General features: G+C 48.2%; 1 protein-coding gene and 1 long non-coding RNA gene across 2 annotated transcripts in view; one reads left to right on the top strand and one right to left on the bottom strand.

Annotated features, from left to right (window-relative positions):
- Positions 1 to 497: 497 nt before the first annotated feature.
- LOC101174974 (immunoglobulin superfamily member 8) overlaps positions 498 to 15,724 on the top strand; it is a 35,892-nt gene continuing 20,665 nt past the window's right edge. The window contains exons 1-4 of the mRNA XM_011493217.4: positions 498 to 1,501; positions 5,070 to 5,182; positions 5,265 to 5,520; positions 6,240 to 6,644. Coding sequence (XP_011491519.1) covers positions 1,450 to 1,501; positions 5,070 to 5,182; positions 5,265 to 5,520; positions 6,240 to 6,644 — 826 coding nt within the window. The 5' untranslated portion in view covers positions 498 to 1,449. The remainder of the gene's footprint in view (positions 1,502 to 5,069; positions 5,183 to 5,264; positions 5,521 to 6,239; positions 6,645 to 15,724) is intronic.
- LOC144983570 (uncharacterized) lies at positions 1,363 to 2,441 on the bottom strand. Its single transcript, XR_013647303.1, has 3 exons — positions 2,313 to 2,441; positions 2,074 to 2,176; positions 1,363 to 1,521 (listed from the first exon to the last, which is right to left on the bottom strand). It is a non-coding gene; the product is annotated as an uncharacterized LOC144983570 (long non-coding RNA).

The following is a 15,724-nucleotide window of genomic DNA, read 5'->3' on the forward strand; positions in this document are numbered from 1 at the left end:
CAAGAAAGGAATGTTGTAAAGATCCTGAACCGCTGTGACATGCAGGCGTGTAGAACAAGGGAGACTTCATGTGACCAGAAGGTAAATGATTCTGAGGATGCACCTGAGATGGCCGGTGTTAACAGAACAGTGAGGCTGTTGGCAGCCTCATCTATCTGACCATCTGCACACCTGATTTAAGTTTTGTGGTAAACAAATCATCAACATTGTGCTGATCCCACCGACGAGCACTGGGTTACAGTTAAACATGTTTCACCTAACCTCAGAGACACCGCTAACAACCAACTCTGTTTCAGAAAGAGCAGTGAGGGTCTAGGCCTCCAGCTGGCTACTGACGCATTAGACAGATTATTGAAACTAAGGAAACCAAGAAGCAACCAACAGTAGCCCTACCCACTTATAGATGGCCCCGGCCCTGACAATCCAGGAGTGTCCTTCTGTGGAACAACAATATAGACACACATGAGTAGATAAAAACTCTAGTTTATGAGGACAACCAGGGGACCATAGCACTTATCAGACAGAAATGCCAACGAGTGGACTTTATCAGGTCCACCATTAGAGATGGGAGGACATCACTGCCCCTCAGAAGACGTAGTTTCAGATGTTCTGACTAAACCATCACCAAACAGAAGTTGATGAGGTTTGCAGAGATTGTGTTTGGTGTGAAAGTGCCTGACATTTGAGTGACGTCCTAGTTGTTTGTTTATATGGCAATGCTAATGTACATAATGCAAGTCATTCACAAGTGGGAGTGTTGATGAACATATGACTGCTTGTAACTGCACACGTGTTGAACCTCACTTTGGTCTCTGACCGTGGTCAGAAGACGAAGGGAGATCCTCTCCAGGGTTGAAGCCTGATCTACCTCTGGGATCCACGTCCCCGTTTGGACCCTCAGAGCCTCCAGAGCGGGTCAAACCAAGAAAAGAACAGTCTCAGTTCTTTAAGGGGAACTTTCTTTATTATTTTTTCTCAACTCCAAACTGACGACTGACTGCACATGAACGCGTCCACACTCTTACATGCACTCTCTCACATGCACACTCACTCCCCTCCTCTGCTGCACCACAAAGAGGTGAGACACATCGGTTTAAACACACAATCCCACAACCCATGTGAGCAAAGACAACCTGTCCATATAAGGAGAATGCTCACTTCCTTCCTTCTCTCTCTCCACTTGACTCATGTCAGAGCTAAAGGTTTTTTTGTACTGCTGCTAATAAGAAGTCAGTGACTGAAGTCAGACGTGGCTGTCTGCTGTCATTTGTTCAAATTTTTCCAGTGCAGGAGGACAAAAGGTAGAAACCTGCGCTGAAGAATTACACCTGCTAACAGACCCCCTTCCCCGGACCGCTCCACCTGCTCCGGTACTTCACCTGGATTCCTCCGCCGCGGCGGGAAACGTGTGGATTCGGAGCGGGAGACTTCAGGGAAGAGCCCGGGAACATGGAGAGGCGCGTGCGTGCGCTGGCGCTGCTGGCGGCTCTCCTCTGTGTGGGTAAGCGGCTGCTCCAGCTCCTAAAGAATTCAGCATCATTAGGATTTATGACAAAAACTATTTGAATGGTATTTTTAAACTTTATGTCAGAAATCCCAGCGGCTAGCTGCGTCCACCTGCTGCCGGTCTGCACCGCGGTTCACAGGGAAAATCAAAAATATGAAGCTAAAACGTGTCAGCAGAGTCAGGCCGATTTAAAGAACGGCTTTAGAAAAGCTCAAATATTCCCACAAACCATTCTTTAGATCAGGAACGACACTGAAGTTGGCTTCTGATTCACCAGTGCACTAAGGTCACTTAGAACCGGGTCCTGTTCAAAAACCGCTGGACCTGGACTGCTCAAACCTGGATTCAATTCTGATTTAGATCCTGAAGAATCCGTTAAACACAATTTCTGATTTGATGTAATTTAAGGATAATAGGGACAATGGAAGGACAACTTGAAGCTAAACACCAAAACAGGAAGTTTAAAGTAAATCAGGAAACAAACCAAGAAACATTGAACAAAAAACCAAAACCTAGGTCAGGGTCACATGCTAACCGTGACCATAACTATGTGTCCAATCTGATACCTGTTTCCCAGTTTCTTTTGTATGTTGAGATTGTGATGTCTCCTCGTCCAGCCTTCTTTCCTGTAGTCCATCATAAAAATGCCACCTTTTGTCTGTGCCCAGTCTGTGAAATGAAACAAAGTGATTTAACACACCAGGTGATGTTATGGCCACCGCCTCCTACCTGTGTGAACAAATACAATAGTACAATGCATGCAGGTATGAATTGATACCAGTAGAAGACATGGCAACCCACGCACACAGGTACGTTGGGATGTTCTTCTTTGTTTGGGGCGTGGCCCAGCACCTCTGAAAAGATTAAAAAGTGAGAAAGTCCAGCATTTGTTTCAAATATTTGGGCTTTTCTTTGTTTGATTCTCATATCTATGCTACTTTCTACATCCCTATTGCATGGAAGTAGTCCGATAATGTCATTGGACCACTGAATGTTCTGTAGATGTGAGAAAGACTGCTGACATGCAGACGTCAGTACAGCGACACTTCAATGAGTGACGGACAGCATGTTCTAAGTTCTAACAATCAGCTGGTCTGCAGGTTGAAGTTCTTTCATTTCACTTGTGTTGACTCTCCAGCTCTGCTTCTGTCCTTCAAGTCTTTCCACATCTTCATTCAGTGACTTGAACTTATTCACCCACAAGTCTGAGGCCTTCAGGTCAGCAGCTTGTAGCTCTAAATCTCAAGTCTGTGCTGTAGTCCAGCCTGTTTTCCATGCAAACCCTGTTGTTGCAGGGATGAGATGGTATTTCCTAGGCCTTGCATTTTCACATTCAGCTGGTTTAGATGTCCAGTCATGTCCACGATAATAGAACTTCAGGAGCCACTCAGTGTCAGATAACTCAGGATGCTGGACATGTTTCATTTCAAGAAAAGGCCAGATTTCACTCAGACAATCAGCAAACAGCTGAGCACCTCCCCCCTTGACAACCAAAGCAGACCAGGATAACTCCTCCCACCTTCATCCAGCAGAGCTTTAAACTGGCCATCATTCAAAGCTCTGGCAACAATAAAGTTGACCACCCAAACGATCAGTGACATCACCTCGCCAAGCTGCTCGCCACACATCTGAGCACAAAGCGCCTCCTGATGACGGATGCAGTGAAACTGAGGACGAATCTCTTTTCATGTTCACAAAGAGACGTGATGAATCCTCTGTTGTTCCCCACCATGCATGGATCCATCAGCGCACATCCAACAAGTTCATCCATCGGTAGATTCTATTCTTTAGCAAACTCATGAAGGATTTAAAGACATCCTTCCCTCTTGTTGTCCCTTTCAGAGGAAAACAGAGACTTTCCTCATGTAGTGTCACAGACAACATACCTGGTAATCACACTGAACTGGGATCAATTGATCACGTCTGTTGACTCGTCCAGAGAGAGAGAGAAAAACTGTTTATGTCTGTTGATGAATTGATGTCCTTGACTTGTGTGGCCTCAGTCTGATTGACATCAGGATGGTCTGATCGTGAACAGTTCTAGCAGACAGAGGCGTGTCTTTATCTGTTTTAAAGAGTTGCTGCTGGCTAGCTTCAGTCTGGACATGATCCTGACAGGCTTTATTTCTGCTGTCCCCACAGGACACTTCAATGCAAATGCAGCATGAAATGTGTGGAAGTGTCCTTTAATATTTGACCTGTTCACTGATGCAATCTTATAACTGCATATAAGGCCCAGGCTTTGGACGCTCCTGGTTCCAGACCTTCTGCTTTGGACTGAATTAACTTCAGGAAGTGGTCAGAAAGAGTCGCAGACGCTTTAAAAAAGACGGCGGCTGTGGTCTGATGGCTGCTCTGCAAAGCGTCTCGTCTGACACGAGGAAATCAAACCCTGAACGTGACGGTCAGCCGCTTAGGCCTTGACCTTCTGCAGGAGAAACCCTCCACCCAACAGGCCGACCCAGATCCCAGCTGGCCTGCTGACGGATCACTCAGGTCTTTTTAAGGTCGAACCAGGTCTGGGTTCAGGTCTGGCTCCAGGTCTGGGTTCAGGTCTGGGTTCAGGTCTGGTTCCAGGTCTGGGTTCAGGTCTGGTTCCAGGTCTGGTTCCAGGTCTGGGTTCAGGTCTGGGTTCCAGGTCTGGTTCCAGGTCTGGTTCCAGGTCTGGGTTCCAGGTCTGGGTTCCAGGTCTGGGTTCCAGGTCTGGTTCCAGGTCTGGTTCCAGGTCTGGTCCCAGGTCTGGTTCCAGGTCTGGGTTCAGGTCTGGGTTCAGGTCTGGGTTCAGGTCTGGTTCCAGGTCTGGTTCCAGGTCTGGTTTAGGTCTGGGTTTAGGTCTGGTTCCAGGTCTGGTTCCAGGTCTGGTTCCAGGTCTGGGTTCCAGGTCTGGGTTCCAGGTCTGGGTTCAGGTCTGGTTCCAGGTCTGGTTCCAGGTCTGGGTTCAGGTCTGGTTCCAGGTCTGGTTCCAGGTCTGGGTTCAGGTCTGGTTCCAGGTCTGGTTCCAGGTCTGGGTTTAGGTCTGGTTCCAGGTCTGGTTCCAGGTCTGGTTCCAGGTCTGGGTTCAGGTCTGGTTCCAGGTCTGGGTTTAGGTCTGGTTCCAGGTCTGGTTCCAGGTCTGGTTCCAGGTCTGGGTTCAGGTCTGGGTTCAGGTCTGGTTCCAGGTCTGGTTCCAGGTCTGGTTCCAGGTCTGGGTTCAGGTCTGGTTCCAGGTCTGGGTTTAGGTCTGGTTCCAGGTCTGGCTCCAGGTCTGGGTTCAGGTCTGACGTTCCAGAGTCCCGTTGGACCAAACCTTCTCAGCACATCAGACCTGGACTCTGTTATGAGGATGAAGGACGAGTCCAAAGTCAGATGGACGGGTCAGTGGAAGCTGCTGAGGCAGGAGGAAGCATCCCATAATACTCTACAGTAATGAGTCCTCTGTGATGGGAGTTTGGCCCAACGTGAACATTCTTCCTCCTGTTTACGTTCACCTGTGATGATGGTGACGATGATGATGATGATGATGGTGATGGTGATGATGATGATGATGATGATGATGATGATGATGATCTCTTGGTCCCCAAAGGTCAGAGTCAGGCCCGGATCGTCAAAGTGCCTCCTGGTCCGTTGGTCAGAGTGGAAGGTGAGCCGGTCTCCATCAGGTGTGATGTCACGCAATACGATGGACCTCGTGAGCAGGTGAGGATGACATCACAGCACGCCTTTAAGCCCCGCCCCCCACTGCTTCCACTGATGGTTGATCCCTCCTCTCCCCCCTCAGGAGTTCGTCTGGATCATGTCCAAAGAGGATAAACGTCGGATCAACATCATCTCCACCATGGAGAGCGACTTCACGGACGCCGCTCTCAGAAGCCGCGTGGCGTCCAGCGACATCACGATACAGCGGCTGCAGGATAACGCGGTGGAGCTGAGGGTCAAAGCGGTGACGGCGCAGGACTCTGGGACCTACTGGTGCAGGACGCCCAGCACAGACTCAGTGACCTCCGGGAACTACGAGGCTCAGGTGATCCTGACAGGTAGGAGGCTGTCGGAGCGGTGGGAGGGGCCAACACCATGACCTCTGAACCCTCTGTTTGTGAGAACTCCTTCCTGGTGGTTGGAGTCCTGGTTAGCAGCAGTTGTTGATCACATTTGATCAGGGTGGACGGATTCATCTGTGGTGAGAAAGCAGCCTAAAACTGACAGACCGACAAAGCGGAGCGTCCCTCCGACAGACAGGAATTCTACGACGCCCAGTCTTTCCTTCATGGGAGTAGAGCTGAGAATGTTCAGTTGCACCAGATTTACACGCTCAGACGTTTCTCACCAAACTCTTCTAGCTCTGGTGGTCGGACACGCACTGCTAAACTGTAGAAGGACAGAGAGTGAAGAAGCCCCTCCCTGCCTGTACAGTGTGATCCCTAAGAGCTAACCACAGATTCAAGAACCAGCGTGGGGCGGGCTCTGAAACAGGCGGCACATGCCTGCAGTGTCCGACACGTAACAGGGAGGAAGGTGAGACGCAGGCGTGTCATAAATCCTGCAGACTGAACGAGGCGCCGTTAGTGCTGTTCACGTGACACATGCACGCTCCTCACTGCATCCTGACTGTTAGAAGAACACTGCACTAACCACACACCTGCGCACAGGTCAACCCTCACGCCGTCATGTGACCAGGCCTCAGGAGGCAGGAGGATTGTTTTTGTCGTCCGTTTGTCTTTAACCAGATCCTCACTTCCTGTTCTTCTCCTGTCAGTCATCCCCAAGTCCCTGAAGGTCTCTCCTCAAGCCCCGCCTCCAGTGGTTCCAGAGGGAGGTGACCTGGTCCTGGCCTGCAACGTCACCCGGGACCTGACCCACTCCACCTACCTGTCCGTCAGCTGGTCTGTGAAGAAGGCCGCCTCCCCCGAGGAGCTCCTCACCTTTGGTCCTGGGGAGGGAGTGACGGTGGGAGTGGGCGTGGCTCAGAGATTCTTGGACGGGGGCATACGCTTACTTCCTGGCAGGAACGGCGTCTTTCAGCTGGTCATCTCCAGAGCGATGGCGTCTGACAGCGGCGTGTACGGATGCACCGGCACCGAGTGGACCAGCGAGAACAGGAAGTGGGTCCAAATCGTGCAGAGCGTGACTGAGATGGGGCGGGTCACGGTCACCCCCACAGGTGAGAAGGCCGCTCTTCATCTCACCTTAACTGTTCCACACGCTCAGCTGAAGCTCCGCCTCCTAGGGAGGTTAGAGGTGACCTGAGAGGTCCTCTGTTGCTGCAGGCAGAGCCAATCGGTAGGTCTTAGCTTTAAGTAGACGTAGATGAGGAAGGTCACCATCTGACGTAGAAATGGACGGCAGCTCTGCTGGATTTGATGCTCTGTACGTGAAATCAGTGGTTGTCAATAGGTGGACAACAAAAGCACAGACAACTGAAATATTAATTAGCAAAGGGGAGTCTGGATACTGGCAAAGGAAGAACAATGAGATCCATGAGAGATCCTAGGTTTTAATAGTATTTTAGCCGGGCTGAACCTCATGTATCTAGAGGCAGACAACAACAGGTCTGTCAATGCAGATGCACTCATCCAGTCTCATGTCAAGTAGCCGGCGTATATTAAAATATGGAGGCCTGAGTTTAATAAAGCCTGTTTGATCCTTGGAGATGATTATAGGGAGGATATCCTCCAACCTACAGTATGAGACAAAATGCTGGTGTCTGTACCAAAGAGGGAGAGTGGTCTGGAAGAGCAGTCAGCTGGGTCTTTACCTCTTTTAGCAATGAGGGTAAAACAGGCCTCAGGAAAGGACTTGGGGAGAGACCCCACCCTGGAAGAGTCAGACAGCACAAGACATAAGGATGAGAACTTTGCAGACATTTCTGTTGGAAACCCATCAGAGCCTGGAGATTAGCCAGACTGCATAGATCAGGGGTCCCCAAAGTTTTTCCAGTGAGGGCCACACGACTTTCCATTTTCTGATCGGGGGCCGGGGTCAGTCAGAAACAGAAAAAGTCTAACAGTCTCAGGGGGGCAAAAATGTAAACTGAAAGCCATACATAACCAAACATTAATAACCCAATCTGATAATAAATAAGCCTCTCTGGGTTCTTCACCCAAAAAAAAATATGATAATCAGCAAATATATAATGGGACTCTTTATGAAATCAGGAAAAAACATAAAACCCTCTCTGGGTTCTTTACATAAAACGTCAGGAAATATTTAGTAACAGTATTTTAGACCAAATAAATGTCTGGTTGTTGACAGAAATAAACATGAAATCTCAGTTGTAGAGCAGAATCTCTGAAATGACTCAGACTCTGAAGGTTTTTCCGTTCTTTCCTTATAATCCAGAGGTTTTCAGGAGGCTAGACTCTGATCAACTTCCTATCTTAAATACTTGCATTCTGGATCAGTGTTTCCCTTAACTAACATTTTTGTCATTTTTCTGTTTTGATGGGGGGGGGGGGGGGGGGTCAGGTTCTATGACTGGGGCAAAGTTCAATTATTCAAATAAGATTACATAAGATAACTTTATTTATCCCACAAGGGGGAAATCTTTATGGGAGAGCTTTATTGATGCTTCCACAACAGTGGCACCTCCAGAAATGTTTCAGGGGGGGGCCGGTAGGGGGCCACAATAAATCTTGGGGTGGCACACAGAAACCATGAGCTATGTTTTAAAAGTTCATTCTATTAAAACATATAAATCAGCCTTTAGAAAACCAACAGGAAGTTAAATGTGTACTGCTATATTTTGATGGTTGTATTTATATTTCATGCTTTGGTGTGTCTGCTTGGGGTGTTCAGCTCTTGACTGACAGATATTTATGAGTTTGTCTTCCTCATTCTCTTCGGTCATTCATGCTGCTCGGTCTCATCTTCCTCCTCCTCACTACTCCTCTGTCTCTCCCCTACCATCTCTTTCCCTCCTTCTGCTGGACTTTTCTTCTTAAAATAAGAATATATGTTGAATTTCTCTTCATTCTCTGAAAATTGACAGACACAAGCATCAACTAATAACTTTAGGTAACATGACAGAAACACATGAACATGCTGCAGTAACACAACAAAGAGTCATCAAATATGACAGGCCCACGGACGTCTACAGTAAATTGTCATCCCACATCCACCACCGCTGGTGATGCGGTGTGTTTGTAATTGTCCACAATACAGATCAGGTGATCTAAAGTAAACAGATTGTTAAAAGACCCACAGGAAATGTTTAACAGGTGGGAAAAGAAATGCAGTGGGGGGGGGTGTACTATGTGTGCTGAAACCAGTGCTAGCTCGATGCAGGAAGGGGGGGCGCGTGTAAGGGTGTGGAGGGCGTTCACGTCCGGTCAGTCGCTGTTTTGGAGTCAAGGAGAAAATAATAAAGAAAGTTGCTCTTGAAGAACTGAGCCTGGTTCTTTGGTTTAACCCGCTCTGGAGGCTCTGAGGGTCCAACGAGGAAGAACCCCGAACCAAAGTCATCCTCACCGTCTGATTCTGTTCTGCTTCCAGCAGCTCGTCTTTGGCTTTAGATGTCTGCACACGCAAAGGCAGCAGGGAGGGGAGGGGAGGGGGTGGGGCTGTGCATTTGGGATGAAATGCATAACTGATGCTACCACAGTCTATAGCGGCTAGTGGGGGGGCCAGGAGTGACCGTGCCACTGCTTCTGTGAGTCTTGATGGCCAAGCTAAAAACAATAATAATGCAAAAGAAAGGAGAAAAAAAAGGTTCTCTCTGGTATCGTTCAGGGGGCCGGGTCAGATGGGTGGGCGGGCCGGATCCGGCCCCCGGGTCGTAGCTTGGGGGCCCCTGTGTTAGACGTTCAGTGTCTGAACTACGTACATGACTTTCTGCAGGAAAGCTGCGTCTGCTTTAAGTTGTTTAGGATGAGAAAAGCCGTTCTTCTCCTAATGGGGGGGTTTAGACCTTTAACGTTCCAGCTGACCAACTTTATGTAACTGAGCATGTGGGTCTGTGGTAAAACCTGCTGCAGACAGGTGGATGTGTGAGCAGCCAGAGGAACAACAGTGGTGGCTACCAAAGGGCAAAAACAACAGTTTGGGATAGAGCCATAACTCCCCCACAGCCCCCCAAACCAGGAAGCTGCTCTAAAAATACAAGCTCTTCAGAACCAACTTTTAGTTTTAAATGTTCTCCCTGACAACAATCTACTCAGACTCTGAGGGAATATAAGTACACACTGCAGCCACTCTGGATGGCGTCTGTTCTACTGCTGACTCTGGCTGCATGGGGGGGGGGGGGGGGGGGGGCTGCAGCACACCACAGACTACAGAGGCACCATCAGCACCATCAGTGCTGCAGACAGTACAATGCTTTCTACACCCGCTTTGAGACGCCCCCCCGCACAGAGGAACCAATACACTCTTGCACCATTACACCCCCCTCACCCCCACCAGTCGTCTCATCAGCCCAGGTAACCAAAGCCCTGAGGAGGGTCAACACCCGCAAGGCGACAGGACCGGACAACATTCCTGGACGAGCCCTCAGAGCTGCTAACGAGCTGACAGACGTTCTCACCTCCATCTTCAACCTGTCCCTCAGCCAGAGAACCACCCCCACCTGCTTCAAGACCACAACCATTGTCCCCCTCCCCAAGAAGAGCCCTCCCACCTGCCTGAATGACTACAGGCCAGTAGCACTCACTCCGATCATTATGAAGTGCTTTGAGAGAGTGATGCTGACCCACATCCAGAGCAGCATTCCAGACACACTAGACCCCCCCCTGCAGTACGCATACCGGCCCAACAGGTCCACCTCAGACGCCATCGCTGCAGCACTGCACACCTCCCTGTCACACCTGGAGAATAAAGACTCCTACATCAGGATGCTCTTTGACTCCAGTTCTGCCTTCAACACGGTCGTTCCCCACAAACTTTTCTCCCTTGGAATACATCCCATCATCTGTGACCGGCTCCTGGACTTCCTGACTGGGAGGCCTCAGTCTGTCAGAATAGGGAACAGGACCTCAGCCAGCATCATCACAAACACTGGCACCCCCCAGGGCTGTGTCCTCAGCCCCATCCTCTACACCCTGTCCACCCACCACTGTGTGGCCTCTCACAAGGACAACATCATCCTGAAGTTCGCTGACGACACCGCTGTGATAGGACGCATCACTGGCGGGGGCAGAGCGGCCTACAGGAGGGAGGGGGCCAGTCTGGTGACATGGTGTGAGGACAACAACCCCACCCCCCCTCAACACAGACAAGACAAAGGAGATGATAGTGGACATGAGACAATAAACCCTGAATGTTTGGATCTAAATGAAAGAAGAAAACAGCTTCCAGCTCCTCAAACAGAAACCTGATTGAAGAAAACGCCCCCCCCCCCCCCCCCACACACACACACAGCAATGGCCAACCTGGAACAGACCCTACACCCAGAGGTGAGACAGAACACAGACTGGGGTTACCTAGTCCACTCAGCTGAATGAAGACCATGTTAAGAGGCTCCAGGTGATGGGGGGGGGGGCTGATGTATCTGTTAGCCTCATCCACAGAGCCTCCATGTTGTGTCTCCATCAGCCACAGTGACCTGGAGCAGGATACAGCAGAGGGGTTTGAGTCTCTGGTTATAAGCTCATCATGTCATCAGCAGCATGTCTGAAAGCAGCTGGACGTCCTGAGACTAGAGGACTCAGTGAGACCAACTGTCCAGGACTACGGCATGGAAGACCTCCTTCACCTGGCAGGAGGGGCTCAGGTGCTGAACGCACTCCTCTGGAGGCTGTCAAACGTCTCCATGAGGTCCGTCACCGCTGACTCAGGTGCTCTGAAGGCAGCTCCACAGATCAGAGGCGTTGACCGCGGGCCTCCACCGCCAGGCGTGTTCGGTCCAGCTTTAGTCCAGCCAGAGACCCTGCAGAGAACCAGACTCAGAGCTGACTGCAGGAGGACCTAAGGTTCTGCTGTGGTTCTGCTGTGGTTCTGCACACATGTGTCCAGGTCTTCATCACAGCTGCTCTGCCTCTTCCTCACAGGAATCCATCAGAGGAGAATCAGCTGAAGTCAGAAAATCGTCTCCACGCTGAAAGTTTGGTTTCCTTCCTCTGCTGGTCTGTGGTTTGACAGCAACTGAACAGTCATCAGTCAGAGGAACAGGAAGACGAGCTTCATCTGACGCTGACAGCGGAGATAACCGGATAATGGAGCTGAGGATGATGATGGTGGTGATGATGTTGATGGTCAGAGCTGAAGGAATGAATGTGACGAAGGTCAGAGCAGAGTTGGGTACAGACGTCTCCTTAAACTGCTCCATCAGGAACAGAGACATCTTCTGGTTTGTAGAGATCTACGGTCAGATCAGAGCAGGAATAGGACGACTTTATCATCCTAAAACATCTGAATACTACTCTCTGGACTTTAAATCCAAATATTTCATGGTGGAAACCCGTCTGGAGATCAAGAACGTCAATGTAGACGACTGCAGGTCTTACTTCTGTGCAGAGAAGAACAATGGGAACCTCGTCTTTGTGGACTCTTTCCTACTAGAATCAGGTAAGAACGTCTTCCTGCAGACCTGATCCTGACTGCAGTGGAGAGGAAATGTTGGAACCTAAAGTTAGAAGAACCTCCATTACCCACAATCCACATCTTCAGAATGAAACTAAACATAAATGTTTCAAATAAATACTAGATAGGTCAAAGCTGAAAACAGAAGAACCTTCAGGTAAATGTTCCTCATTCAGCAGAGGTTCTCCTCAGAGATGCGTCTTCTGAGGCTTTGGCCTCAGTAAACACAGGAAATGCTCTTTTTGTGGACAAACTAGATCCTCTTCTTCTGTGTGGGGGGAGTGAGTGAAGGACTTGGGGAGTTACTGATTCTGTTGCCTTTTTCTGTTTTTTCTTTTCTTGATCACGTTGGTGTTGGTTTTAGCTGATTGGGTGTATCTTTGGTTCATATATTTTAGTTTTGGGGGGGTTTCTGTGGGTTTTTATCTGGTGGCGGTTGGACGCCATGTCTCTCACGTCCCTCACCAGGAAACACGACATTTAAACAGGCGCCTGCTCCCTGCACGGCGTGGAGGGGGGGCCTCTGGCCGTGGCAGACGTTATCTCTGTGATTGAATCTGCTGCTGAATGAACAGACGTTGTGTTTGCTGGATAAAGTGGAACCTTTGTCTGCTGTTGTGTATCCAGTCAGATGGAAATGAAGGGAACAGTCTGTCAGTCCAGTGTTTAGCTAAAGCCGCTAACAGGACATGGGGTCAGAACAGGACAGTCATGAGTGAAGAAGAGTCTGGACGGAGCAGCAGTCGCTGTGCCTCAGCGAGCAGCACCAGCCAAGAGTTACCGAGTGGCCAAGATGGCTGAAGCGGTTCCAGCGCTACAGGATAGTTTCTGGACTCAAACCGTCACAGGAGTTCCAAATGAACAGCTTCATGTACGCAGCCGGAGACGGATGACGTCCTGAATGTGTCGCCCCTCACAGACGCACAGAAAAAGTCCTACGATGACGTCACTGCAGCGTTCACAGCAGACTGTGAGGAAGAGGAACGCCATTTGTGAAAGAGCGTCATTCAACCGCAGGAGTCAGGAGGCGGGTGAGAGTGTGGAGTCTCTCATCACGGCGTCGATCACGCTGGCACAAAACTGAGTTTGGAGCTCTGAGAGCAGCTGATCCGGGATCATATAGTTGTGGGAATAAGAGAGGCCAGACGGTCAGAGAGCCTGCAGTTACATGCAGATTCCCTGGAGAAAGCCATGATGCACGTGAGGAAAGGTGGGGAGATGAAGAGACAGCAGCAGTTCTCAGGGGGCGGAGCTACCAGGACAGGTGGAGGATATACATTGGGGGGGGGGGTCCACAACATCTGTGGACAACAGCACAGTAAAAGCAGCGATGAAGAGGATTCTGCATCTCTGGGTGAGATGGTGAACAGAGAGGTTGATGCAGGATGTGGATGTGGTGAAGGGACCACATCAACCACTGCTGGCTCTTCCTGCAATAACTGCTGTAGATCATCAGGCAGGTGAGTTCAGGCCAGACTGAAGGCCATGAACCCCACAGTGTTCTCTGCTCTGGGGGTGTTGAAACAGCCACACAGAATAGAGTTGGAGCAGGGGGGGGGGGGGGGGGGGGGGTCCCATATTTCCTGCATTATGCCCCTTGTATGTGTGGGGGGGGGACCTTCTGCCCTCAGCCAAATGTAATGATTCAGCTCATGCAGCGAGCTAAACACAAAGGGCTTCACATAAAAGCAGATTAAACAGTCATAAAAACCGAAAATTGTTAAAAACAGCAAACAAAGGACAATCACACAAAGATGGGACCCCTCCCTCAACCCCCCCAACCCACACCCCATCTACCCAGCCCCCCCCTGTAGAACCCTGAACAGGTCTGGCTTGGCTCCACAGACTTGCTTTTCTTGAGCCACTTTTAATTTTGTAAAAAGATCATGCTTCTCACAGGGTTCTGAATACATCAAAGAGCTTTACTTTTCACGCATGCGCACCCCTCTCCAACACGCAGCACGTGCCTCTCTTCCCAAACCAAGCTTCCCACCTTACGTACCGCATGTGGCCACTAGATGGCTATGGATTCATATACTGTTCATAATTAAATAAATACATATTTAATTAAATAAATAAATATGACCTCGTGCAAATACACAATAAACCAATAAATCTCTCATAAATATATAAAAAGATCATGAAATGGTGAAAAAGCTGCACACTGATTTTAAATTAGCCATTATATTATTCAATATATTTCATTTTGCTTTAAAAACCTGTTCATTATTTTAAAACAGCATTTTAAAATATTCATTTTTAATCATGTTGAATTTTACTATAATTCTGTCTTTTTTCAGAAGCTCGTATTTCAAAATCAATATTTTCCAAAGTAGCTTTGTTTTATTTCATGTTGCTGTTTTTCACAATGGCTGATTTATTTCATGAAGAGCTTTTTCAGCAGAATGGGTCTATCTGTCAATCAGTGAAAGTGGGCGGGATCTAAACGCTCATTGGCTGATCCATGGATATCGACTCTTATTCCTCGATACCAGCTCAGCGGTGGTACCAGTCAGAGAGATGACATATTTCAGCGATATCCGTGAGGCTTTGCTGACATTAGAGGATCAAATAGAGACAAACTATCTGTCTGCTGCACCAAACATTGACAACTCTGTTTTTGTAGTTTGAGGGTTTGTGTGGACCAAACCACAGAGGAGCTCCGGGGGGTATTCCAGGAAGCATGTTTAAACTAGCCTGACTTTAACCCTGAACTCTGGCTGAAATCCGCCTGAACTTGCTTACTCTGGGTATGTCGGTTCCAAAAGACCGGATATGAGTTAGCGTAATTACGCTCGACTTGGTAACCCTGGGTTAATGCTCGGTACATAAAGACATAAAGTCACCATGGAAACGCGTGGAGAAAAAAAAAGAAAGCGCTGTACTTAAGTGAGACGGAGTCTGAGATTTTAATGACGGCGGAAAAAAATTACAAGTCCATCAAAAAAGTAACACGGCTGAAAAATAATTTAGTTAAATTAATTCAAACTCAATAATTGTTTATACGACTCAAATTTACGTATTTATCTAACTAAATGTCACATTACTCCATTAATCTTTTTTCCATCTTAATTACTTATATTTCTTGAACTTTCATATTTCTAAGTTTGAGCGGCAGATATGCTCATTTTTATAACAATAAAAAGGGCGGGGGAAAAATGCACGGAGTGCATAAACTCATTAAAGAAATTTCCGTCACTGTAATTGCTGAATAAGATGGTAGAGGTGCTATATAAACTCATCATCCTCTCCTTCACTCTCACTCATGGTGCAGAGACTTAAGCACAGTGGGACAAAATAACTCGGCAAAACACGGTGAAACAGCTACACAACTAAACACATTTTGTCAAAAACCCACACTTAAACCAAAATCTGTCCAGACAGGCAAAGGGAATGATATCCCAGAATCCCTTGCGGTGCCGATCTAACGGCAGCATAAAAGTTACACCTACAAGTTTAATTGAATTAATTTGAATGAAAGGAAAATAACTGTCTGAAAACTACGTGTTATTTTTAAGGTGACCTAACAAAAAATGATTATTATTTTTTTATTTTTTATTTTTTAACTTGTCCTGTCCAACAGCTGGGCAGACAGATGAGAGCTGAGTGCCTCTTGTGTTGGACATATCTTACTTTAACAACAGAGGTTATTAATCTTCAGACAAACCAAAGGTATGTCTGAATAAACCCCTTTTGGAATTGAGGCCAAAATTTATTAATTTCAATCAT

Source organism: Oryzias latipes, chromosome 2, assembly GCF_053564925.1.
Source record: "Oryzias latipes strain Hd-rR chromosome 2, Olatipes_Hd-rR_3.1".
Taxonomy (NCBI): Eukaryota; Metazoa; Chordata; class Actinopteri; order Beloniformes; family Adrianichthyidae; genus Oryzias; species Oryzias latipes.